This window comes from Syngnathus acus, chromosome 9 (genome assembly GCF_901709675.1).
Source record: "Syngnathus acus chromosome 9, fSynAcu1.2, whole genome shotgun sequence".
In the NCBI taxonomy this organism is placed as follows: Eukaryota; Metazoa; Chordata; class Actinopteri; order Syngnathiformes; family Syngnathidae; genus Syngnathus; species Syngnathus acus.
Window position 1 is genome coordinate 11,139,616 of NC_051094.1, and position 26,036 is coordinate 11,165,651.

The 26,036-nt window shown below is 43.6% G+C and overlaps 3 protein-coding genes and 2 long non-coding RNA genes across 6 annotated transcripts; 4 read left to right on the forward strand and 1 right to left on the reverse strand.

Annotated features, from left to right (window-relative positions):
• Positions 1-4,392: 4,392 nt before the first annotated feature.
• On the forward strand, positions 4,393-4,754 carry LOC119127098. Its single transcript, XR_005098755.1, has 3 exons — positions 4,393-4,425; positions 4,496-4,546; positions 4,618-4,754. It is a non-coding gene; the product is annotated as an uncharacterized LOC119127098 (long non-coding RNA).
• Positions 4,755-9,619: 4,865 nt separating this feature from the next.
• On the forward strand, positions 9,620-11,290 carry LOC119127454. The gene is made up of 7 exons (XM_037259395.1): positions 9,620-9,781; positions 9,874-9,981; positions 10,047-10,079; positions 10,150-10,287; positions 10,817-10,951; positions 11,036-11,165; positions 11,266-11,290. The coding sequence occupies exons 1-7, from the start codon at positions 9,637-9,639 to the stop codon at positions 11,288-11,290; spliced, it is 714 nt and encodes a 237-aa protein (XP_037115290.1). The 5' UTR covers positions 9,620-9,636.
• A 639-nt stretch (positions 11,291-11,929) lies between these two features.
• LOC119127350 lies at positions 11,930-12,384 on the forward strand. The gene is made up of 3 exons (XR_005098815.1): positions 11,930-11,971; positions 12,032-12,205; positions 12,286-12,384. It is a non-coding gene; the product is annotated as an uncharacterized LOC119127350 (long non-coding RNA).
• Positions 12,385-13,950: 1,566 nt separating this feature from the next.
• ccdc157 (coiled-coil domain containing 157) lies at positions 13,951-18,955 on the forward strand. Of its 2 annotated transcripts, none has more exons than XM_037258825.1 (11): positions 13,951-14,265; positions 14,348-14,498; positions 14,576-15,206; positions 15,308-15,385; positions 15,694-15,863; positions 15,966-16,142; positions 16,261-16,429; positions 16,533-16,648; positions 16,996-17,102; positions 17,189-18,294; positions 18,722-18,955. In XM_037258825.1, exons 1-10 carry the CDS (start codon positions 14,024-14,026, stop codon positions 17,418-17,420), a joined length of 2,073 nt encoding a protein of 690 aa, XP_037114720.1. In that variant the 5' UTR covers positions 13,951-14,023; the 3' UTR covers positions 17,421-18,294; positions 18,722-18,955. The 2 variants fall into 2 exon arrangements, with proteins under 2 accessions (XP_037114720.1, XP_037114721.1); XM_037258826.1 differs by having other exon boundaries at positions 17,192-18,294.
• Positions 18,956-19,659: 704 nt separating this feature from the next.
• Positions 19,660-25,634, reverse strand: slc7a4 (solute carrier family 7 member 4). Its single transcript, XM_037258828.1, has 5 exons — positions 25,518-25,634; positions 22,851-23,915; positions 21,602-22,308; positions 21,074-21,182; positions 19,660-20,749 (listed from the first exon to the last, which is right to left on the reverse strand). The coding sequence occupies exons 2-5, from the start codon at positions 23,830-23,832 to the stop codon at positions 20,541-20,543; spliced, it is 2,007 nt and encodes a 668-aa protein (XP_037114723.1). The 5' UTR covers positions 23,833-23,915; positions 25,518-25,634; the 3' UTR covers positions 19,660-20,540.
• Positions 25,635-26,036: the final 402 nt, after the last annotated feature.

Sequence of the window (26,036 nt, forward strand, 5' to 3'; positions counted from 1 at the left end):
CGTACCAAACGTCCATTTTTGACTGGAATCCACTGGCTACTGTCAGTAAGGCGACTTATCATTTTTCTCCTGAGGCGATTATTTTTTTTTTGCTCTCTCCAAGATGTGGGAGGCACTCGAGTGTTCTATTCTCATACTTGGCGTATATTGGACATGCGCGTCAGGTAAGCAATTTAGTCAATTAAAAAGTCAGTTCAACAGAGTTCATTGCTAAAACAATACCGCTGTCGACAACGTGATGAAATGTACTGTACTGTGAGTTAGCATGAGTGCATCTGCTTCTACTCTTGTCAAAACATTACGGTGCCTGAGATCAAAACACTTCATTGCAATGTATCCAATTCTGACCACAAAGACTAGCTCTTATGAACTGTTGTTATTATTCGGATGCTGTTGCCGTGTACAACTTTGACGATGTCACTCTTTTTCGAGATGAGCACAATTGCTTCCTTCATACCGTTGCCAATCTTGTTCTTTCCATTGCTTTCTCGTTCGTTCAAATGTTATCGTGGCTTTTTAAGGTGCGTTTATCATTTTCGTTTATGTTGGCTGCTGGTCTGTCAGAATATACGAACAACTTGACTTTGAAATAATTACAAAGGGCCTAATTCAAAGGACACTCACTCAAACGGACGAGCGCATCTCGGTGGTCTGGGGAGACCTCTAGTGGTTGATGTGAGAAATATGAATGGCGGGCGACGGACGGCAGCAACACGTTTCAAACGTCCGCGATTTCTCCACGCCACATAACGATACAAAGTAACACGAAAACAACCAAGCTACGTATAATGCAACAACAAACGATCTCCACGCCACATAACGATACAAAGTAACACGAAAAAACCAATCTACGTATAATGCAACAACAAACATTACTACTACTACTGTACGAACCTGCGCTCTTCCTAACTGAACTGCTCATGCACAGCTCAGAACACACACAGACAGCGTCAGCACATTCTGCACGTAAAACTCCCAATATTCATCATCATTAGGAACAATCATTTCTTACAGCCCTATATGCAATAGATCATGACTTATATGATCTAATTGTAATTCATTATAATGGATACAACAGATGTTTCTTATAATTAATATTTAATCATTATCCATATTATTGATACATATTATGAATAATTATTTCTTACAGCCCTTTATACAATAGATAGTTCTGTGCGCCTCTATTATAAAAATATTTCTCGTTTTTTATCTGAATATAATTCCAAAAATAAAATTATATACATTGTAATGAAATTATAAATGATCATCATTATAATTTAACAATAATAATTTCTTACAGCCCTTTCTACAATAACTATTTCTTCATGAACAAAAATGTCTCATGAATTATATGATCAAAAACCTCATCAAAGAGACATCAATAAACACACAAATCCATATTATGATTTATTTCTACAAGACCAACTTACAAGCAAAAATGATTTGTCTTTGCAATTTATTTTGCCAGCCTTATCTTTCACAATCGGGACAATATTGACTTAAATTGGCTCGAATCGAAAACCCAGAAAAACAAATGGCTGGTATTGTTTTCCCATTGAAAATTGTCAGTGCTCAGCAGATAACTTGTGGGCACCACATGCCTTATTTCTTAGGCTTGATAACAATATGGTTAACTTCCTGTACAGAAAATAATCCCACCTTCCTGTTTGTTCTGTTATCGCACACAAAAAGAACTTGCGACACAGTTCCTAATATTTCTGCCATGAGTGTTCCATTTGCATCATCTAAATGTGTTTTCAAAGAATTCACTTAGTAGTAATTCATTTCTTTTTCCTAATGAATTTCTCTCCGAAAAATCATTTCTTTTTCTCAATGGATTTCTCTCCCAAAAATTCATTTCTTTTTCTCAATGAAATTCTTTGCAAAATTCAGCCGGACTTTTACGAGAGACTGATTTTCGGTGCGTGTTCATCTGAATATTGCATTTGCCCCTCAGAGTCCATTCGAGGCCCGTGCTTATTAGGTTTACCTGACTGAGCCCGCAGTTTAAAAGCCCTTCTTCTCCATGAAACTCCTGCACTGCGCACGCTCAGCTCAGCCCAGCCCAGCCCAGCCTGGCTTGGCTTTGTACTTTGTCATTTGATTCAAGGACATGGGCTTCTTGAGATAAAAAGAGTGGAGCGGGGTCCAACTGTTGCAATGTTACAGTCAATTGAGTTGCCTTGTGCTTTAGCACCCCCCAGTGGTGAAATGTGCGATGACCTGATTTGGGTTTACGTCATTGGTCATCGATATGCCACACGTGCGTAACTGGTGGGTGGGGATCGCTGATGGTGAAGATGAAGTGCTAACACTGTGAGTTTAAGTTCGATTCATTTTGTCTCTCATAGTACCTCTGATGGAAATTACAGGCATCTTGCACAATTGGTGGCTGACTACATCCTTTGTTTGCCCCACTGTACATCTGAAGCTTAATAGCAGAACTTTGGGGCAATTGTGTGCAATCTCATGTACATGTAATCATGATCAATGATGTTGTGAAGAAATAAAAGTGAATCAATCAACCAATCAATCCTTGGCAGGCACACGTGATGCTTTGATGCAAACAATCAGCAGCTCACCCAAAAATGAAGGACAGGCAAGTTTTGGAAATGGCCAAAGGGACAATGGGCGTTGTCCCCCCCCCCCCCGACTGAATCCTCGTGCATTTGGTTGCCATGCCCCCAATGAAGAGCATCGAGTAAAAACATGCCATCGGTGTGCTCTGATCTGTCCGCCTGTTCCCCAAATTATGCCCTCAGCCAATCAGTGCGCTCCCGGGTGGCTCGGGCACGGCACCAGCTGCTACAAGAAGATGGAGGTCCCCAACGGTTGGCTGGGCGCCTGGCACCACTGTGTCTCTGAGGGCGGCAACCTGGTCTCTATCACCTCCTCGGCCGAGGGAAGCTTTGTGAAGGCGACCATGGGCGTGGACACCCGCTTCTGGCTGGGACTCTCCAACCAGGTGAGACGGAAGCGGCAGTGGACTCTGCGGCGACAACTGGAACTGTTTTATTTTTTCCGCCCAGAAATGCGACAAGGTCTGGTGTCGCTTTGAAGGCGGGAGCCAGAAGCTGACCTGGTCCGATGGCCAGACAATAAAGCACACCAACTGGGCCCCAAATCAACTCGAAAGGTAAGACGTAACAACTTTGCATGCTGTTGTCAGGCGGAGACGTCGGCCTGAAGGTTCTGGAACCAATTTTGAGAACGACCACTCAAGGAAAAATAGGAAAATGTTCCTTTTTTTTTTTTTTTTTTAATCTACCGACAGCGCCGACGTCGCGTCCTGCGCCTACGTCAACCAAGGAGCTCATTTTTTGCCTGGGAGGTGGATGTCTGGCTCCTGCGCTTCCTCCTTAGCCTACATGTGCAAACGGCCGCTGGGTAAGCCTGCATGTTTGTAATCAGGTTGACTTTGAAAGGAGAAAAGCTCAAACAGGTCTTTTTGTATGCAGACTGCCCGACGTGTTCCCCCAAATTTGGTCCTGCTGTACTGAAGAGTGAGTTGCAGCACGCCTATTTGCACCATCTCGTCATGGTTTCCTCCTCAATGTTTTTCTTTGTGGCCTCAGCTTCTGACTGCGACGATGGCAACGTCCTTTATGGCGATCATTGCTATCTTTTTGGCCCGATTGAAGAAACTCAAGAGGATGCTGAGAAGTTCTGTGTCGACCGGGGAGCCCACCTGCCTCGCATCCACTCTAAGCGAGATGCCCAATTCCTGCATGGTAAGCACCAAGAGGAACCGCCGTAGTCGTCACTTGGCTGAAGCTCTTCTTACCCTGAAGCTCTTGTTCTCCCTCCTTTCATCAAGATCACTTTAAAAAAGGAAGTTCACCTTGGTTGGGACTCAAGAAGAAGGGCAACAACTACGAGTGGAGTGACGGAACAACCTTTGTAAGTGAATTGCTGGAGGTCTTTGGAAAAGTCGGTTTGCAGGCATCCGTTTTGTCTTGAGGCATCGGGCAGCCGATTACACATTTTTGGCGCTCTGATTTTGAAGACAGTGAGGAGGGAGTTAAGATGTCCAGGAAATATCCTGGATGGTGGCTCTGGTTTGTCTTTAGGTCTTCAGGGTTAGTTGCATTGTGCATGAGACCTTTGGCTTTCCAGAGAGGGCACAACATGCTTCATTTCATTGCGATGTTCATACTTATTTGACTGACAATAAAGTGAAGCCGACAAACCAAAGTGAAACTTTAATGAGAGAAGGTACGCCATTAAGTGAGGAAATGCGGCAGGAAGACGACCAGATCAAATGCAACACGCAAAAGTTCTGTCCAAAATCTCGTCCGCAGGACTACGAAGACCACAATGACAGGTACTACTCCGGTGGTGACTGTGCAATAATACCAGGTATGAGGGCACAAATCCACCTGAACTTTGGATGCCGATACAAGCAGTCAGTTATCTGCCAAACAGGTGCTAACGTCGCTCCCGAGCGCTCCTTTTGGACGGGTTCCGCATTTGCTTATACCCCCTTTCTCTGCAGCCAAGCGCAGCGGATGGCGTCCACAGCTGCCACCATTGGTGGGCCAACCTGGTAGGTGTCCAGCACTGGCGCCGTCCGTCTTACACTGTCTTGCGTAACGCCGTCTTATGTCTGGCTCGCAGACTGGACTGAAAAATGCGACTGGTGGCTGGACCTCCCCTCCAGCGACTTCTGCTACCTGATCATCCCACAGCCCACCAAGACCTGGCAGGAGGCGCAAGACCACTGCCAAGCCCACCAAGGGAACCTGCTCAGCATCGCCGACAAGCGCGAGCAGGACTTTGTACACGGTAGGCGGCCATGAATTGAAATATTGGCCATGAACAAGTTATGTTTATTTTGCACATATTTAAAACACGTAAATAGGAAAATAAAGCACTTTAAAGTGCCGTATCTAAGTCACCCGAAATGAGAAAAACCAACAACCTGAAAACCCCAACAACAAAGAATGCTCGAGTAGGAGGAAGGAGAGCTTTTTAGATTCCCGCCCTAATCCATTCAACAAATAATTCAACATACAAATAAATAAAACAGAAGTAGACACACTTTCAGATTCCTTTTAGCCTGTGTGTAGTCACTTTGTCTTTTTTCTCATGCATGTTAAGAGACCAGATTTGATACACTTTTTTGAGCAGTTTTGATGTGTGCTCATTTTCTCGACCATTGCACAATTTCACCCCACAAACAGTTATACACATTTTCAGGGTTGTTCAGCAGACTTTTCCACTCCTAATATTCAGTTTCCTTCTCAGATGATAGCCACCCTGCCTTTCCATAAAAAAAAGTTTAAAGTGTCTCCCCGCTTGGAAGATGGTCACCATATCTTGCTGTGCACATCATAATTTGAGCCGTCTTGTGTTTGATCAAGGTCCCTGAGTGACAAGAGTTTTGTCTGGTATTATAAAAAGTGCGTTTGTATTCTCCTTGTTATTTTTCTTATTACTTGACTTATTCGGTGTTACCCCATATTCCCACACAGTAGTTCAGATATGGGATGTCGGTATCTGGAGTCCGCAATGCTTCAGAATTGCCTTTGACATTTTTGTTTTTACATGATTCATGTGTGATTTCCAGCAGATTTTTATTGTCAACAGTCACACCCAGGAATTTTATTTCAGAAGCTCTTTCCATCATAAGATTGTCAATTTTCCCTTCCAAATGAGGTTCGATATGTATACTTTGCAAATCATACGAATTGTGGTTGTTTCCATAAGCTGCTGTAAATTGTCCACAGCGCAATAGATGTTTGTATCATGAGCAAAAAAAAAATGCATTTCATTATTTTTGATGCATTACTCCATGATGATCACGTTTAGGAGCAAGGACAGCAGACCCTTGAGGTTATGGGCAAAAAGTCTGATCTCCAATTTTTACAAATTGCTGCCTGTTGATTGAGTCACTCCTCACCCAGTCCACTCTGACACCATGATTTATTGTGTCAAATGCTTTCGTTAGATCTGTGAAAATACCCATCACCTTTTTTTTGTGTGTGTGATGCTCTCTATAGGATCCATTAGTGCCATTGATGTTGCGCTGAGAATCCATATTGACTTTTTTCTTTTCTTTATTGAACAAAGTTGTCTAGTTTTTCTGTGAAACCTTTTCAAGGATCTCGGAGAACTGAAAGAGCAGAGAGAGAGAATGGCGTGTAATTAGTAGTCTATTTCTACAGCGGTAGTAGCTATTTTCATTTGGAAATCTACCAGATGTAAGACATAATGCATGTGTGAGTCAATGGTTGTGCAATTTCATCAAGAACTTTTGTTGATGATGCACATGTCAATATCATTGTAATCAGTTAAGGTTTTACTTCTACACCAAGAAATAAATGGATTGAGCAGCCTTCATTCCCCTGACCGAGTCTGTCTGGATCCTGTGGTTTTCCTGCCAGCTGGCAGGTCCCGCATTGACCAAAAAAAACAAACAAAAAAACAACTATTCATTGACCACCACTTTCATATTGTGTATCGATCGCTCGATTTCAATACAATAAGCCGGGTACTTTGTGTTTTTGTTTTTAGCTCCAGTGTTTAATACCTTCCGTCCACATCCCCTTTGTATTAATTTATATATCTCTTTACAGGACATGTTTGATGGTACAGTAATCCCTCGTTTACCGCGGATAAATTGGTTTCAAGACCACCCGCAAAGTAGTGTCACCGTTTTTTTAAAACATACATTGTGCATCAATAAGTGTATATGAAACCATATAAGTGCATATGTTATCATTAGAACATTAAATAACAGTTCAAGCGTAGTATACCGCACTGTTATTGCTGGCTTGGTGTTGATACTACTTCTCGTAATCTTGTCTAACATCCCCCTATTCTTCTTGCATGTTCTCTTTTGATCCACAGTTCTCGTCACGAGTCAGGCACAAGCGTCCTCTCTGTGGTTGGGCGCCAATGTCCCACTTGATGACGATGACGGCAAATGGATTGACGGATCCTCGTTCACGTTCAAGCGCCATAGTGAAGGTCGATCGGAGACGGTTGTCTGCTGCATTTTGGAGGAACGGAGGAGCACTGAGATCTTGTCTCCTTCCCTCCAGGTGACACCGAAGGGGGGCCTTGTCTTTACTTGCTCGCTGGCAGCGACTGGAAGTACGACCCGTGCGGCAACAAGAGAGGCTACGTCTGCAAGAAAAGAGGAAAAGGTAAGTGAGGCATGACGCCCCACCGACCGTTATCGCCCCTTGACGTCCGTCTGTGCCTTAATGCGTCTCTTTTCCTCTTGCAGGAGTGAAAGCGCCGACTCTTGACGGTAAGTCAGACTGAGCGTCAAAAACACATGATCCTGGAGTCACACCATGCCAACCAACAAATTCTGTGCAGTTTTTGGTTCATTTTTGTGAAGTACTCGGCCACCTGTTGAATGTTTTTTGCATCGTCTTAACTTGTACAGCGGCACTTTGTATGCGGCCGTGGTTGTTTCTCAAGCGTGAAGGTGAATTTTCCGGAATCATTTCAAAAAATGCACTGGGCTGAGCTTAACCAAGTCGAGTGATCTTCCAATTTGCCCGACCCGAGAAAATTACCCTTTGCTCAAAAAGGTGGACTGCAGGGCAAAAACAGGAGTGTGCTCTGATCTGTCCGCCTGTTCCCCAAATTGTGCCCTCAGCCAGCAAGTGTGCTACCGGGTGGCTCGAGCACGACTCCAGCTGCTACAAGAAGATGGCCGACCACAACGGTTGGCTGGGGGCCTGGCACCACTGCGTCTGGGTGGGCGGCAACCTGGTCTCGATCACCTCCTCGGCCGAGGAAGAGTTTGTGAAGAAGACCATGGACAAGGACACCCCCTTCTGGCTGGGACTCTCCAACCAGGTGAGATGGAAGCGGCAGTGGACTCTGGAGCGACAACTGGGACTGTTGTTGTTTTTCCCCGCAGAAATGCGACGACTCCTGGTGTCGCTTTGAAGGCGGGAGCCAGAAGCTGGCCTGGTCTGATGGCCAGACAACAACACACCGCAACTGGGCCTCAGATCAACTCGAAAGGTAAGACGTAACAACTCAGGATGCTGTTGTCAGGCGGAGGTTCTGGAACCAATTTTGAAGATGGACACTTGGGGAGGAAAAAAAAAAAAAAAGATATTTTTCTCCCGACAGCGCCGACGTTGCGTCCTGCGTCTACGTCAACCAAGGGGGAATGGGTCAGCCTGGGCAGTGGCGCTCTGGCTCCTGTCATTCCTCGTTGGCCTACATGTGCAAACGGCCGCTGAGTAAGCCTGCACGTCCGTTGTCACGTTGCCAATGAAAGAAGCAAACGGGTCTTTTTTGTGCAGGCTGCCCAGAGGGACAGACGTGTTCCCCCAAACATGGTCCTGCTGTAGTGAAGAGTGAGTTGCAGCACGCTTATTTGCACTTTGGCCGTCTTGTTGTCACGGTAACGCTTTTCTTTGTGGCCCCAGCTGCCTACTGCGACGACAACACCTTCCACTATAACGATTATTGTTACCGTTACGTGAAGACGTATAAAAATTATGACGATGCCGAGAAGTTCTGTAATGCCCGGGGAGGCCGCCTGGCTAGCGTCCACTCTAAGCGAGAGGCCCAATTTGTGTATGGTGAGCACCAAGAGGAACGGCCGCAGTCTTCATTTGCCTGAAGCTCTTCTTGCCCTGAAACTCTTCTTCTCCTTCCTTCCTTTCCTCAAGATCACTCGCAGACCTCACAATCTGCTTTGGTGGGACTCAAGAAGACGGGCGACGACTACAAGTGGAGTGACGGAACAACCTTTGTAAGTGAATTGCCTAGTTTTCAAAAGCTGAGCTGGGAAAGTCCAAATTTGAGCAGCATTAAAAAAAAGGGGAGAAATGCCGCTCGAGGCTTCAGCGATTGGATTGTTTTGGAGGGGAAATGGGCAGAACGTGGGCGCGAGTGAACCGAGGAAGGGCGTTGGGAGTCCAATACACGCATGTCGTCCGCAGGAGTACAAGGAATGGGAAATGGACACCACAGGGAACTGCACATTCCCAAATTCTGTTGGGGAGTTGAGTGCCTGTCAGTGCTCAACGGAGCGGCCATTCTTCTGCAAATCAGGTGCAAACGTCGCTCCCGAGCGCTCCTTTTTGGACGCATCACGACGCATTTCCTGATATTTGCCCCTCCCCCTTTCCTTGCAGCCAAGCACGGAGGGACTCGACAGCTGCCATCATTAGTCGGCCTAGTCGGTAGGTGTCCCACACTGCCGCTGTCTTATGCCGCACTGCCGCTGTCTTATGCCGTCTTACGCCGTCTGGCTCGCAGGCTGGACTGGCAAATGCGGCTGGTGGCTGGACAACCCCACCGATGACTTCTGCTACCTGATGATCAGCCAGCCCACCAAGACCTGGCAGAAGGCGCAAGCCGAATGCAAACTCCTCGAAGGGGACCTGCTCAGCATCACCGACTTGCATGAGCAGACCTTCATAGAGGGTAGGCTGGCCGTGAATTTGCGTATGACTCGAGAAAGAAACGTTTTTTTTTCCTACTTCGCCTTCCTTTCCAACTCGAAACCTGATCAAGCTGAGATATGGCCAGCTTAGCTTGGTTGTTTTTTTTTTTGTTTTGTTTCACTCTTTGTTGCAGTATTGTTTATACTTTGTCATGGCTGTGCCATACCCATCAAGTTGTAGTCAAGTGTGAGTCGTTTTGGAATCTTGCATGTTCTCCTTGGGATCCAAAGGTATCGCCAAGGTTCTGATGGGTGATGACGCCTCCCTGTGGTTGGGCGCCAACGCCTCCATCGAGGGTGACGGCGGCAAGTGGGCTGACGGATCCCCCTTCTCTTACCTCCACTCGAGTGCAGGTCGGGCTGAGGCGGTTGTCAGCTGCACTTTGGAGGAACGGATGAGCGCTCAGATCTTGTCTTGTCTCCCCTCCCTCCCTCCCTCCCTCCAGGTGACGCCGAAGGGGGGAAATGTCTTTCCTTGCTCACTGGCAGCAGTGACTGGAAGCGTGACAAGTGCGACAACATGAAAGGCTACGTCTGCAAGAAAAGAGGAAAAGGTAAGTGAGATGTGACGCCCCACGGTGGGTGGACCTTCATCACACGTTCTGGTTCCCGCTTCTAGGAAAGACAGCAAAACCCCAGCTGCTACATGACGGTAAGTCGCCTTTAACGTCTCTGTAAAAAAAAAGACGGAGAGAAGTCAATGGTTGTGCTCTCTCTCATAGGCTACAAGGAGAAACTTTTCTGCCAACTCGATTGGAAAGTCCTTGAATGTCCCGATGAAAGAGTCATCCGCGTACAGTCGGCTTTCCACGGACGGAGGCGTAGCGACGTCTGTCCGAGTGGCGCCGCCAGATCAGGCAGTAAGAATCCTCTAGTGGCATAGTTGATTTTAGCTCGCTGTCCTGGAGCCGTTTCTGTCGCGAGGTGTCACACGCAGTCCAGTCACTCGTTTGTAATCTATAATTCAATATCAATAGACGCTTTAGTCATTAACCATTAGACGAATTCCATTAGAATTAACCATTAGAATTCCCTACGTCCTGAAACAAGTTGAAGTCAGGATGTAAGTGTGCGAATAAAATGCGCGTAAAATGGTGGTGTATTGTCACTTGCAGATGACTGCAGGATGAAAGGGGCTCTCTCTCACTTTAGAGGATTGTGTGACAAACATCAGATTTGCCCCATTGACCCTACGGATATGGACCCGGACCCCTGCCCTAGTGTCTCCAAATACCTCCACATCGTCTACAGCTGTGAGAAGAAAGGTGGGCTTCACAAGGAAAGAATCCAACGGATTCCCAGAAAGAGCGTCGGCTAGGAACGGACGGGTGTGGCCAGACGTGAGAATGAATGAGCGAGCGTTCCTTCCACTTTTTTGTCTTTCCTCAGTGTGTCTTGACAGTCTGGGCATCGCTGACGGGACAATCCCAGACTCCTCCTTTTCAGCCTCTTCCTCTGCGTTCAATGCCGAACCTCACAAAGCGCGTCTGGGGGGCAGCGGTTGCTGGAGACCCTCCGAAATGCGTACGTAAAAAACTAAATCACAGCTCGCCGACCTCGTCCGTCGTAGTTTGGTATCCTGAGCAATGGAATGCCTTCCGCCCTCAGTCGGCAGCTGGATCCAGGTGAACCTCGGTCAGAGGTTCAAGGTGACGGGCATTGTGACCCACAGCTGTACATACCGATTGAAAGGTTCCACCGAATTTGAGTTGGAGTTCAGTGTTGACGGAGTGAATTGGTATCGCCCCCCAGGGCAGGTGAGCAAGCGGGAGCCGACTCCAACTTTGTCATCCAGGCTGTTGTCATTCATTGCAAACGCGCATGTGTTTTGTTTCCAGCCTTCTCTGGGGACGTACATACTAACCAGGCTCGTGTTCGCCAAGTACGTCCGCCTCCTGCCAAAGTTTTTTGGCCTTCGCTTTGACGTCTTAGGGTGCACGCCTGACGACACCTCTAGCGGTGAGTACCAACGTTTGGAGTGCAGTGGAAAAACCAGCAAGAGACAGGCTTTGATTTGCCCTTCTGACCCGCAGACATCTTTTGCAACAGCACAGGCACCAGCCTCGGCCTCGACGGTTCAATGACGTGAGTCAAACCCGCCATCAATTTTTCTTGCGGAAAAGCCTCCTCGTAACTCAAGGTCTTCCACAGGGTCTGGTGCCCGCTGGGCTGCGCCCAAACCTACACGGTCTCGGTCTACGGAACACAGATCTACCAACAAGTATGTTAATTAGTGCACGACCTGCCAGCGGAGTTCTTGTTCTTTGTCTGAGATGTTCTCTGAGTGCAGGAGTCAAACATCTGCGCGGCTGCCATTCACTCGGGCCTCATTGAGAACAAGATCGGAGGAATCGTGACTTTGCAGAAGAGAGAGCCACAGAAGGCCTACAACAGCTCCGCCAGAAACGGGATCGCCTCGAAAGTGTGCGTGCTCCGCTTTCACTGGCGAGTCCACTTAAAGATGCCCGGCTCATTCTCACTTTACTGTCTGCAGATATGTGAACGAATTGGTTCCGTCTCCGTCTTACACGTTTGTTGACAAAGGTGAGTAGGCTGTCTAGAATAGAAAGCATATTTCATCTCGTGACGCCATCTTGCGCGCAGAGCCGAGATGCTTGGGACCTGAATGGGAGGAGTTTGCGGACTTTTGCTACAAACGTTTTGATGAGAGAAAGACGTGGTACGGCGCTCGACAAGCCTGCTCCTGTCTGAAGGCCAAGCTGGTGTCCATTCGGTCCAAGGTTGAGCGGGATTGGCTGCAAGACCTCCTGACGATAGGTGCGCGCTCGCCAAGCGTCGCAACTGCTTGATCGCTGCCATATCTGGAAAGCAAATGAGAGCTCTCTTGCTGTTTGCAGCCCCCGGCAACACGTGGATCGGACTGAACGCCCTGGTCATTCCCGGCAAATTCGCGTGGTCGGACCACCAGAAGGTGACCTTAACCAACTGGGCTCCGGGAGAACTTGCCCGCCAATTGGAGAATTGCGTGGCCACCTTGAGCCAGGTGGGTGCGGAAAAGGTTGACCCGCTCGCCGGAGACGAGGTTTATTGGATTAAAATCAATCTCATTTTGATTTTCAGTCTGGCAAATGGAAGAGGATGTCCTGCGCGCAACTCAACGGCTACATGTGTAAGATGCCCACAGACCGTTATGCGCTGGATGGAAAGGCGCCAATGCAAGTGGCGAGTAATCACATGAATGCAATTGACCTTGCATGATCGATCTGTTTGATTTAACATGCATTTTGATTGACTGATTTACCATGCATTTTGATTGACTGATTGATGCATTATTATGACTGATTTACCATGCATTAGTCTTTTTGTTAGATTTACCAAGCGTTTTGATTCTGTTTACTTCTTCTTCTTTTTCTTGACTTAACAGGTGATATGATGATTTACCATGCATTATTATTCCTTTGTACAATTTACCATGTTATTATTCTCTTAGATTTACCGTGCATTTTCATCATTGATTTCTTATATTTCATTTACTTACTGTTAAATTTACCATGCATTATCATTATGCCATTTGATGATTTACCATGCATTATTATTCCTTTGTCCAATTTACCATGTTATTATTCTCTTAGATTTACCGTGCATTTTCATCATTGATTTCTTATATTTCATTTACTTATTGTTAAATTTACCATGCATTACGATTATGCCATCTGATGATTTACCATGCATTATTATTACTTTGTCCAATTTACCATGTTATTATTCTCTTAGATTTACCATGCATTTTCATCATTGATTTCTTATATTTCATTTACTTATTGTTAAATTTACCATGCGTTATTATACCATCTGTTGTTTTACCTTGTTTATTTGACCAAAAAAATAATAAAATAATAAAGACAATTGGTGTGTCACCTGTTAACTCATTTAATAGTTTACTGACTTGGACAGGGCAATTTTATAATCTGGTCAATTTGATCATTAATTTATTACGCCCGAGGTACGAGTATTAGTCAAACTTCCTCATTTGGGTGCATTTTGTATTGCTCTTTGTAAGCATTTTGAAAAAAAGGATTGTATCTTGCTTTGTAACAATTTTGATATTGCTATTAACGTAATCAAATACATCCATCCATTGTCCAGAAGCGCTTATCCTCACGAGGGTCGCGGGTAGCCCGCCAACATTAAAAAAAAAAAAAAAACCATTTGGAAAGAATTTGCAGCATTTTGTCAAGGCTTTATGGTGGCTGGCTATGGAAGGTTAAAAGCAAAGGTTGGGGACCCCTGAGTGGGACGGACAAAATTAAGTAAGAAAGGAAAAGATGAGCGTGGCTTTGAGATTTCATCCTTGGATTTGTGTTATTTGCAACCATATTCTGTCGTGATGACCTAAATCTTTTAGTTTGACTTTTGTTAAAATTGTGGGCGTAGACCACATGAAAACATTTCTACGATAAATCACACTTGGCGTGCTAAAGCACAAAGAGACTGAACAGAGGAGGCTGCTGACATAGCAAAATAATATGTCTACTCTCACTCACGAGCCAACACTGGTTGCCACGGACACGACAAACTAACAAGCAACTCCCATTTCACCGACTGCACTTGAAACTTAACTTGTGTTTGTTAAAAATGTGTCAGTCTCTTGGTAGCCAGGGCTGTATAGAAAGTCTCCAGAAAGATCTCACCGACATTCAGTGTGCAATTGTGGACGTCTTTTCTGCACACGGCCCGCTGCATGTTTATTCGTGGAAATTCCCGGACAAACTCGCCTGTAATCTAGATTTGGATCTGGAGCATTACAATTTTGTGAACGGAGAGGATGAATTTAACCAGCACGTCCATATTGTTCTGCTGGAATTAGTAATAGACAGGTAAGTAAATGTTTACAGCGCGTTCAGATGTTTTTACAAATGTAACCTACAACAAAACCTATTCTTCTTCTCATCAAACAAGACTACTGCTTCTTCTCCAAGCATCTGATGCTTACGTTGAAGAACTGAGCAGCAACAAGAGGAATCAACAAACTGATCAGAAAGGCTGCATGTCAATTGGACTTGTTGTTAAAAAATACTGGCGCGACTTACTTCAGTTTGCCAACATGAAGGTTGATGCATTTTTAAACTATCAGAATTGATCAAAATCTCCATGTATTTTAATGTATCGTTTCTTTGTCTCCTTCAGATGTGCAAGGAATGCAAGCTAGAAACAGTGATGTCCAGTTGTGATGATGGTTTACCTTCAACGTGCGCACATGACATTTCACGTTCAGCAAGCACCATTTGTTTGCCAGATTATGATGACCCCCTCAGTGACGCTCACATCCTCGCATGTAATCCCAAAATTGACACACACAATGTCGGATGCCAAACAAATGAATCACCCTCTGCTCTCTGCGGTGTGTGTCCTCAAGCACAGTCTGCTATCAGAAAAACAGGCCATGTGCTGGTAGAACTGCTTCAGGGTGAGGGATTGCCCTCTTCTTTACTCCCACTATTAGATACTGTGGGACAAATGCCAGTGGGTGATGTAGCACAGTGGGCCAGTAAGCAGCTCAGAGATATGCGGCGACTGACAAAGCATATACAAGATGTGCGGGATACAGTCGAGCCTCTTAAAATGAAACTAACAGCAGCAGAAGCCGATCGAGAGAAAATTGGGGCCGAGATGGAACGTGCCCAGAAAGACCTACAGGAAGAAGTAGAAAAACAGAAATCCATAAGTCTTCAGTTGGAAATGGCATCACAGAAAGCACAAACAATCATGAAAGAAACTGAACATAGACTTTCAAAGGAGTATCAACAACTCAAGAGAGGTGAGTTGGCAACAACTTCTCTCACACACATGAATCAAATGATCACCTCATAAGCAAGCAAAATGGATTGTGTTTAATGTACGTAATTTACTTTCTGACAGAATACGAATCCCAGAAGAAGAGTTATTCTGATCTGACGGAAGAAGTAGCTACACAAAAAGATAGGCTGCAAGATCTTGGTAAGAACACTATCTAACCATGTTGTCAATTAAAATGGGACCCTTCTGTGGCAAACTTGCATGTTGGACAGTTGCTTGTGTGGGTTTTCTCTCTGTAGCATGTATGTGAGGTCAAATGAAAATTGATTTTAATTTGCCCATAGGCAAATTGTCTTTGTGAATATTTATTTTCGACATTTCGATGGACTGAAGCTCATCCATGACCCCAAAGAAATCAATCAGTTTAAAAAATAGAGGGAAGGATATGTATTTGAGAACGTCTTTAACCATGTTACAGTCCATCGAGTGTGGTATTTTATTTTTTTTAGAATGTGAAAGGAATAAATCGCTGGATAAACTGAAAACTCTGCACATAAAGGAAGAGACATGTTCTAAACTTCAAGAGAGGATTGAGCAGTTTGAAAGTCAGCTCTGCGAGGCTCATCTACTTCTCGAAAAAGAGGAGGCCAAATATCACAGTGCATGTCTTCACCAGGAGGTAAGGCGGCTGTCTCACGTACCACTTTGGTTTGGTTTCCAGGACTTCAGAACAACGATAACTCAAATCGTTTTATTCGTGCCGCTCCCATTCTGTGAACAGTCAATGGAAAAAAAGCAAAAGTGTTTGCTACAGAGAGTGGAGGCTCTCGATGAAGAGTGTGAGGAGTTGCAGAAACAGTTGGGAGAGAGAGAGGAAAGAGAGCTTAACCTCCACAATCAGTTGCAGCAGGTTTCACAGCAGAATGAAAATCTGCGAGCACAGCTCACGTCACAACAGGTATTTGAATGATTCTCAACCTATTCCCTCAAATCATGGCAAATAACTCTTGAATCTTTCACCTATTTGTGCCGCAAATTTTCAGTACTACCATTATTTGGTATTCATTTCCTAACAGGATCATTGTTCAGAGCTACAGAGTGAGAAGCAGACACTACAGACACAAATAGAGCATTTCCAGGGCAGTGTGGCTGAGCTCAAGGAAAGTGTGAAATCGTTCAAAGACAAGGAGAGGTTGTTGGTGGCTTTCCCAGAACTCAGCCCCCTGGCGCATGCCCAACCAAAGAGTACACACTTTTGTCATTATTACGTCTGTATATGCAGGATTGGAAAACGGTTCATCATGAATATTCCTTTTTGTATTTTTGTGATACTTGGAATCTTCTCAAGGTACGGGCAATGTGCTATTGGATATGGAGCAGCAGTTGCAGGCAAACTACATTCGCATTGGCGTGCTGGAGAAGGAGAACGCAACCCTTCATGGCAGTCTTGTGAAGTTAAGGAAGGTAACCCAGCATAATGCCGTCAAAGTAGGACTAATACACTAAAACAAGAATGGCATAGAATGCAGATATCCACCAAGAATGAACCACCCTATTTAGATTGCACTTTTACGCTTAAATGTGTTTAATGAATTAAAATTTTAATAACATGAGAACATGAATAAACCGAGCAAAATTAACTACTAGGACTGAACAATTAATTAAAAACTAAACCGGCATTGACACTTTATAGAATGCAATTTTCAAATCAACTGTCACAGCCTTCTCTCTCTCTCTCTCGCTCTCGCTCTCGCTCTCTCGCTCTCTCTCACTCTCTCGCTCCCCCCTCCCTCCCTCTCCCTCATGCACAGAGCACACCTCAACAGGAAAGCTCACCTCTGCAAATCAATAGCTCCTCTCCAGCCAGCCCACCAGTCAAACAAATGGACTACCTGACACAAATGCAGAGGAGTCCATTGTGAGTATAACTGATTCCAGTGATGTTTATAAACGATCAATCATATATTTTTCAGTTTCTGACATTGCTTTATTTCTTCATTCCAGCAGCAGGCAGAACTACAGGGCACCGTGGTTGGGAAACAGTGACAGAGGCGACAGACGTGGTTGCATATCATCGAGGGCAGCAGATTGTCTGTCACCCTTATCATCCCCCAGCATTTTTATACAAGCCCTTCACCCCAACATCAGTTCCACCGGTGCTATAGCTCAGACACGAAACACACCCAAAACCTCAGCCTTACCTCAAAACAGGAGCTTAAAACCGAGGAAAAAATGAATCTTTGACTTTGGTTTGTATCAAGCGCTCCAGTCATTTTTGAACATTTTGTAAATATTTGCCTGTAAAATCAAATCGAATCGTAAAAGTGTGTATTTTTTAAAAACTTATTTTATAACATAAATATGGTTGAACATCCACGCACTGGCATTTTAAATGCCGCTGATGTGTATATATATATGTATATATATATGTATACATATATTCATAATGAATTGAATAATTACTCACGTGTTTTCAAAGAGCTGAGCCTATAAATAACCAAATAACAGGAAAAAAAACTATAAAGTATATCCAATAATATCAAACATATCAGGAGTGTGTGGCTTGAATGCCACCGAATGTGCTCCAGATGTGCTTTGTTGATTAATTATGGCACGGATTTTAAAAAGACAAATGAATCTCCATGACAGCAAAAGTACTCAGAGGTTTCATACTGTGTGGAATCACTGCAGTTGCTCTCTTTTACTGTTAAGTTATTTTGGTAATTTATTAAAGTAATCAGTGACAGAGACAAAAATCCCATTTATTGCATAGTCAAGTAGATTTCCTATCAACGGGTCACATTTTCAAATGCCTGTATACAGACATTTTGCGCTCTATTCTGTCACATCCCCTCAGACAAATAGTTTAAGAGTGCTTAAAATGTTTATTACTTTTTTTAAACACCTGATTAATATGACGGGAAGTCTATCGTTGCAACACTAGTCATGTATTGTTCCAATTACCTAAAGGACAGCTCATGACCTTTGAGTTAATCCCTGACATTGTCACAGCTATATAGTTGTGTCATCAGGCGTGTAATTCAAAGGCTTAAGCTTTTTCACTTGATGCCACAGGTCTGTGATTGAATCACAGTAATTAAGTCATTCATGTCACGAGCGGATGGTGGAAATGGAGCAGGGCGACCAAGTGCGGCTTGGACCAGGGTTTATTGGAGAACTCAAAAGGCAAACTGACACGACTTAACAAAACAATAACTTGAGCGACTGACCGGGACGTGAAACAAGAAGACAGCAGGACATGACGACAGCAACAGGAACCAAAACGACATCGTGACACTAACACACAACGCACACACAACGCACACACAACAGACAAGCAATGATCCGACAGGGAGTGACACACAGACAGGACTTAAATACAAGACAGGTAACAAGAGGCAGGTCAGAATGATCACACTAATCATGGGCACACAGGAGGGGAGGGGCGAGCACACAGACAGAAACCACGGACATGAGCACACAGGAGGGGAGGGGCGAGCACACAGACATGACCGGGGACGAGCCGTGACAATTCAGATATTTTAATGAAAAGTGAGTCTTGAAATGTCAGTAGGAAAATCTCGTAAATAACACTGAATCTAAATCAAGGATCATTAATACAGTGGAAATTGTTGCAGCAAGTTGCTATATAGAAAAAAATTCTAGTTCCAGACTGTGTACCTGTGTGTGTGTGTGTGTGTAGTTTTTGTTGTAATAATGTAAAAACTGACATCCCTGATATGTGTAAAAATAAATCATAAGACCTGAATCGAATATGTCAGAAACGGTACAAAATGTAGATTTTTCCAAATACTGCTTCAAAACATTTATTTTCTATACAGTACGTGACACAACACTTTCATACAGACAGAACCAAGAAATTGAGACTGTGACATGCAGGAAAATCATAATAGTAGTTAGGAAAATAATATTTGTGCACCCCAAGTCCCCCCTCACAAAAAAAAAGAAGTATAGTTCCTTTATAAATAGTGTGCAAAATTTTTCAAATTCTCTGGGTCCTCACAACTTTTTCTAATGCTTCACCATTTACATTCTGTTCCGGGTCTGCATTTGGTTTTACACATTGTAATAATAAATCACAATGTGTATGATGTGGTATGCAATCTTATTTGAGAATAGAAAGAATTTTATACCTTTATATCTTTATTAATTACTTCATAAATCCATCATCTTGATTCACATGCGTAAGGCCATTGGTTTCCTAAGCAGACATGAAATGAAAATAAACATACATTAACATTAGATACTTGTCAGTCTGCACAAGTGCAGAGTGTGGGAATGTACAGATAGCCAACAGCATATATAAAACTCAAAACTCAATATATATTAGGTGATATGTTATCTTCTGCAAGGTCAGACTGGTGACACCCCCAAATCTGGGAATAAGGAGGCCTTGCACAGATGAAACACATTTAAAAATAACCATAGTCTGGGGAAAAAAAAATTCTGAAAGATTTTAACTTTGTGCTAAAATGTCTTGACTATAATCTTCGACATCTATGTTTATGCTCTCGTGACATAGGAAAGGATTGCTGCTCAACAGTGCCTGAAGGAAAAAACTAATCGTGACACAAGAGAGAACGGAGTCATGAGATTCAGGAGATTAGATGAAGCAATGAACTCTTTCAGTTGGAAGCGCGTGTTCATATTTCCCATGCACAAAAAAATCACTGTCGCAGAAACACAAAACTTGAAAAAAAAAAAAACACAATTGTTGAAAATAAATAATAAATAAGAACATAATGCAGTGTAAGAAATGAAAAAGTGATAATCAATTACATTCAGGGCAGGGCAGTTGAGATGTACCATAATGAGAACTGTGCTAAGAGATCCACATTCTCTAAGTCTGTGACAGTGGAGGCTTGTGAAGAGGTTATGAAAAACAATAATTTAGAACAATCATCTCTCCGACGGACTACAGAAAAATACAAGACATACTGGAACTTCTGATTATGTTAACTAGGTGTCTTGACATTTTTGGTTTGCTGTTTAAGGTCCATTCGAAAATAACAAAGACAACCGTTTATCTAAACAAAGGCTGTCACAGGGAAAAAAAGCACCATACAGTATATAACTTTCAGCCTCTTGTGATTTTCCATATATTTGATTAGATATATTTGACTAAAAAGGGTCTCAACTTTGTATTTGAGTATGACAAGAAATACAAATATGCTTCACAAGACAGAGGATGCATATCCTACCCTTTGGTGTGCTTATACTTGGAGAGTGATGCGTACAGAAAGCAAAGAAGCCAGTCTGCAGTGTAAAAAGCAACGATGAGGATAAAGAAGACATCAGAAACCAGGCAGGTGTAATCATTAGATTCGGTCACACATCATCTTCTTCCAGCAAACTCCTCAGTTGTCAACGTCGGGTTAACGCATGGCGCTGAGGCATCCGCTTGTTCGGGCTGGATAGACTCCACGGTTTCTACCAGGCTACCGCTGGGGAGCACAACATACCGGGCAGCCATGTCTTTGGGCTGCAGCTCTCTCAATCCCTCTTTACTGTGCCAAATTCCATAGCCAAAATACACTAAGAGACCTACAGAGACACAGCATGAACATTTCAAATCAGAGGAGGAGGTAAAAAAAAATGGAGGAAGTGGTGGATTACTGTACACAAAAATGGTGTTGAGTTGAGTGTTGGCCAAATAGAAATAATCGTTACATTTGTTGACAAAATATGGGTCTTATTGTGAATGGGAAAAAGATTTTTTTTTTTTAGGTTTTTTTTTTTTAGCTGTATCTGGCTGACAAGAAAATAGAATATTTTATGACAAAAATAATTTAAGCATTATTTAGAATGCCACTTAGAATTCTGACCTGAAGACTACTGAAAAAAATAAAATAAATAGCATCCTCTTACCTACAGCAATCCAGATAGTGAACCTAATCCAGGTTAGGGGACTGAGCTTCATCATAAGGAATACATTAATGAGAATACTGACGCCTGGAGTAAGTGGAACCAGAGGTACCTACAAAAAAAAACACACACACACGCAACTTAGCCAAGACATACATTGCTTTTGAAAAATAAAGCTAACATTTACCGGTAACTGAGGTTGCTTATTAAGAGTAAAGTTAAAAATTCATTTATATTCTGTTACTATGACAGTCACATGGTATGAAAGAAGAGAGACCACTTGAGAAAAAAAACAAAAAAAACCACTGCTTAAATTAGTCGATTAGTGAGCCATGGGCAAGGAACTGATCTGACAAAAACTGCAAAGCCTAAGCTGTCAAAAGCTAAAGGCCTCATGTCCGTCTAAATGATACCTGACACGATAAAGAAAAAAAGGGAGCGCACAGTGACATTTTGAGACACCCTGGATTGACAAAATACAAACAGCATGGAGGTGTGCAATGATTGTGTTTGATTACTCAAAGCGCTTACCTGGAATGTTTTGGTGTTTGCTTGTGGCTCATGAAGCCATATGACTGCCAGGCAGAGAACATAAGCGAGACTAAAAATCACCAGTAGGATGATGTAGCTCCATCTTGGAAGTTGCAGCTCCGTGACACCAAATACAAGTACGCCACAAAAGGAAACTGAGGTCACTAACACACCCAGTACACAGATGGACACCACCTCCCCTGGCTCGCAGTTCCCCAGCAGCCGGCCCAGGTATGGTTCCCAATAGGCCTTCAGCTGCCCCACACCCCTGCGCTCTCTCGTCTTCTGCCTCTCCACCAACTGGAGCTTGTCAGAGAAGGATTCATACTGTTTCAGCTCCCCACTGTCCTCTGATATGTTCTGGCATTCTGAGGGCGCAGGGGAAGGTTCAGCGGTTAGAGTTGGAGATGCGGATGAAGTTTCTTTGGAGCGTTTTTTCCCGGGCTGGAAGCGGAGCACGATAACGCTGGCTGCTACAAAGGTGTAGGCTAGGAGGGTTCCAATAGACAAGAACTGAACCAAAGCCTCCAGATCGAAGATGAGAGCCAGGATGGCCATGAGGACGCCAAAAACCAGAATAGCATTGACGGGGACTTTAGTGACAGGATTGACACGTGCAAAAAATTTAAAGAACAACCCATCTTCTGCCATGGCGTACACAATCCGAGGGAGGGAGAAAAGATTACAGAGCAGCACGGTGTTCATGGCTGGAGGAAAGAAGAGAGACCCATTAGTAAAGCATTACGAAATAACACAGCGGAACCTCCAAAGTAGAATGGCTTGACTGATGTAAAAAGTGATACATCTCCGTCCTGGCTCCTCAGTTCTATGTGGCTAAACTCAACATTATGTATGTGGCATACAAGCATGACATTCTCTGCAAGTTTGTCAGTGCTAAGTAGAGTTCTTTTTACATATTGTTGAAGTGTTGCTTTAAAAAAAAAATCCTCTATAGTTAAACCTTTAAGTGCCAAAGTATCAAAATTGCAGCAAGCAAAATTTACAGCATGCTACAACCTTCATAAACGAATAGTGAGAGCAAAACTGCCTATTTTCTTACTGAAAAAATGGTGCCTAAAGGGTAATAGTGCTTTCACAATATCAGTTTGACGACTGTGTTTTTTATAGATTCCTTTGGCAAAATCGTATTATAAATTCAAACATATTGGAGGTTGACTCTTTGAGGTTCCACTGTATTCGTGTGCACACTCATTATCTCTGTTACGTGAAGCACAGGTTTCACACTCACCACAGATGGAACCCACTGCCACAATAATTCCAGCCCAGCTGTAACCCCGGCGGAAAAATGCATCCGCCAGAGCCGAGTTGGGGTCCAGCGTATGCCAGGGAACCATTAATGTAAGCACCGTGGACACCAGGATGTAGGCCGTTGCTGCCAGTCCAAGTGAAATTGCTGTGGCGATGGGAATAGCCTTTTGTGGATTCTTGGCCTCCTCACTTGAGGAAGCGATCACATCAAAACCTACAAATGCGTAGAAGCATGTGGCTGAGCCTGCCAAAATTCCAGACCATCCAAAAGGTGAAAACCCTCCTTCCTTCTGGCTCCAGTTTGCTGGTTCCGCCAACATAAATCCAAAGATTAGGATAAAAACGACAACACACATACTGAGAGTGGAAAAGATATGATTAAGGTAGGAGGACACTTGAACTCCGAAGGAAATAAAAAGTGAGGCAACCAATAGAATCCCGGCTGCAAGTATGTCAGGGTAGTGGGCAAGGAAGGGCACGTCCCATCGCATTATGTGACTTTCGGTAAAGTTCTGGATGGCGTGGTTAAAAATTGAGTCCAAATAGCCACTCCATGCCCGTGCCACAGCAGCACCACCAATCATATTCTCCAGGATCACATTCCAACCAATCAGAAAAGCCCAGATCTCTCCCACAGAGACATAGGTAAACATGTATGCAGATCCTGTTTTGGGAATGCGTGCTCCAAATTCTGCGTAGCAAAAAGCGGCTAACAAAGAGGCAAAACCTGCAAAAACGAAGGACAGAATGACAGCAGGCCCGACTATGTCTTTGGCCACTGTGCCTGTCAGGACGTACAGGCCAGAGCCCACCATGCCGCCCACACCCAACAGAGTCAAGTCCAGGGTGGAGAGGCAACGTTTCAGTGACGTGGCCATCATGTCATCATCGAGCGTCTTGAGTCGGTTCAGCCTCTGACAAAGGCGCACGGCTGGTGTGCAGCCTTGCTGACAAGTAGCCATAGTTACCGAGTTTGTTGGGCCAATGAGGCGGGAAAATCGAGGGAGGCGTTACACTTGATCCATGACAGTCACAAGAAGTTCACCTGGAAGACATAGCGCAAGCCCAATCAAAAGCATGTTGACTGATTTTGCCCCTTCCCAATCCAGGACACCAAACGCCTGACTGCCTTATGTTTTATATGAGTGTACAATACGTCGAGTTGCCCACTAGGCATCTTTTGCAGCCCGGTCATCCTTGATTGTTTCTTCTTTTTCCCAAATGGGAGTTTGAGTTTTTTCTTGTCTGCTTGTAGAGGGGGGGGTTACTAGGGGGATGTCGTTAATATTTGTCAACTGTGGCTTTGTGAAGCCCTTTGACATCTGTTGTGATTAAGAGCTATAGAAAAAAAAATGATGGAACAGATAAGAATATAATTTGGTCTGAGGTGTGTTAAGAGTGTATTTGTCCTGACATTACAGCTTGAAATGGGTTAGGCCCAATAAGCTTAAAAATCAAACTTGTTCAGAAATTTTTAAGACCAAAAATCAGCATGTGTGGGGAAAGCTGGTTATTCTTTATCTTTTTGAATGTGTGGACTCTGACATGAATGATTAATGATTAATCAGATTAAAATATTTTTGTTTTTTTGGTCTTTTGTGCATGCCCCCCTTCAGGCGGATGCCTGGGGTTCACCAACCTTTGTATACCACTGCTTGACTGTCTTGGCTTGCTGCATATATTATCCACGCCCTATCCAGATGAGATGTTGTTTCATAGTTGTTGTTGTTGCTTCATAGTAATAATGTTAATGATAATAATAATAATGATAATAATAATGAATAAGAGTAAGAATAAAAGCGTTCTATTCTTATGGTTGAAGCATCAGAAAGCTAGGGATAGATACAACCTTGCGAGGCGAGGAAAAATAGCACGTGTTTTTAGTTCATACAATTGACATACCCATGTTTAAACAGGCTGACAATAAAAAGGAGCCCGGGAGCAACAAAATGTCATTGCTATTTCTGCATTGTTATATACAAATAACCCTTCAGTTAAAAACTAGCTGAACAAATATTTGGCTTTTTGTTTTGTTTTTTGCTGGGGAGGTTAATGGAACGGTTTGCAAAACCAGTTAGCACGCTCAGACGTGGAAAGTTACATTACCAAATTATAATACTGAAACCTCGTGAAAACAATTTCAATAAGCATATTGTTGTAGCCTAAATTAAACATGCGTGGTGGATACCGATGACAAAGGAGGCCACGTCATCTCATTGCATATAAACAGATGCTATAATAAATATATTTTCTCATATATTCTGACCACATGTATTAAGTGCAACTGTTCAACCTGATTCCATACGCATCCGGCTAGTGCGGGGAGAAATTGCTCTTCATAATGCATCGAGCGACAACAGGATAATTACGTAATGCTTCACTTTCAAACGCCAACAAGACATTTGTCATCACCACGACCAAGATGCTACATCGGCGCACCTATCCATGACTAAGCGTAGAACAAAAACGCTGTTTTGATGGAAAATGAATAATTCATAACAAGATGGAGACGGACGCAAAGCGGATGGCTTACTCTCAGATGAAAATGAGCTGTCCTGCAATTCGTAAGATACCGCCTACTTTTGATAGCAGTTTCAAACAAAAAGTAGGAATGAATTTAAAAATATAATGATAAAAACCTGTTTACCGTGTTCGATTTTCCCATCCGCCCGCAGGTGTCAGATTCTGTGGGAGGTTGCAGGAGTGGTGCGCCCAATGATGGGGAAGAAAGCTGAACGTGGAAGGCTACCATCCTGAGGTACGCCTTAAAGGGCCAGTCACCGCCCAAGCGAGGGGGCCGGCATTAAAAAAAAAAAAAAAAAGACGCAGGTTGTTTATTCAAAGCGAACAAATACAAGCAACTTAGAGTCGAGAGGCGTTAGAATAAAAATACAACAACCCAAATAAACCCTTTCTGTTGACGGTGTGCACTTCAGCCCAAATTGGTCTATATTGCAATGGTAATTTTTGCTAAATGCATGGGTTAGACATTAAGATACAGTAGATTATTGATTTCCTGGTAATTTCATCTCAATCTGATACACAATTTAACAGGTTTTGCCTTTTGTTTGCCTTTTTTTTTTTACTGACAGCTGCCAGGTAGGCTGTACCGCTCAGGTGTCCAGTTACATTCATTATTCAAGCAAATAGCAACAAATGTCAACAT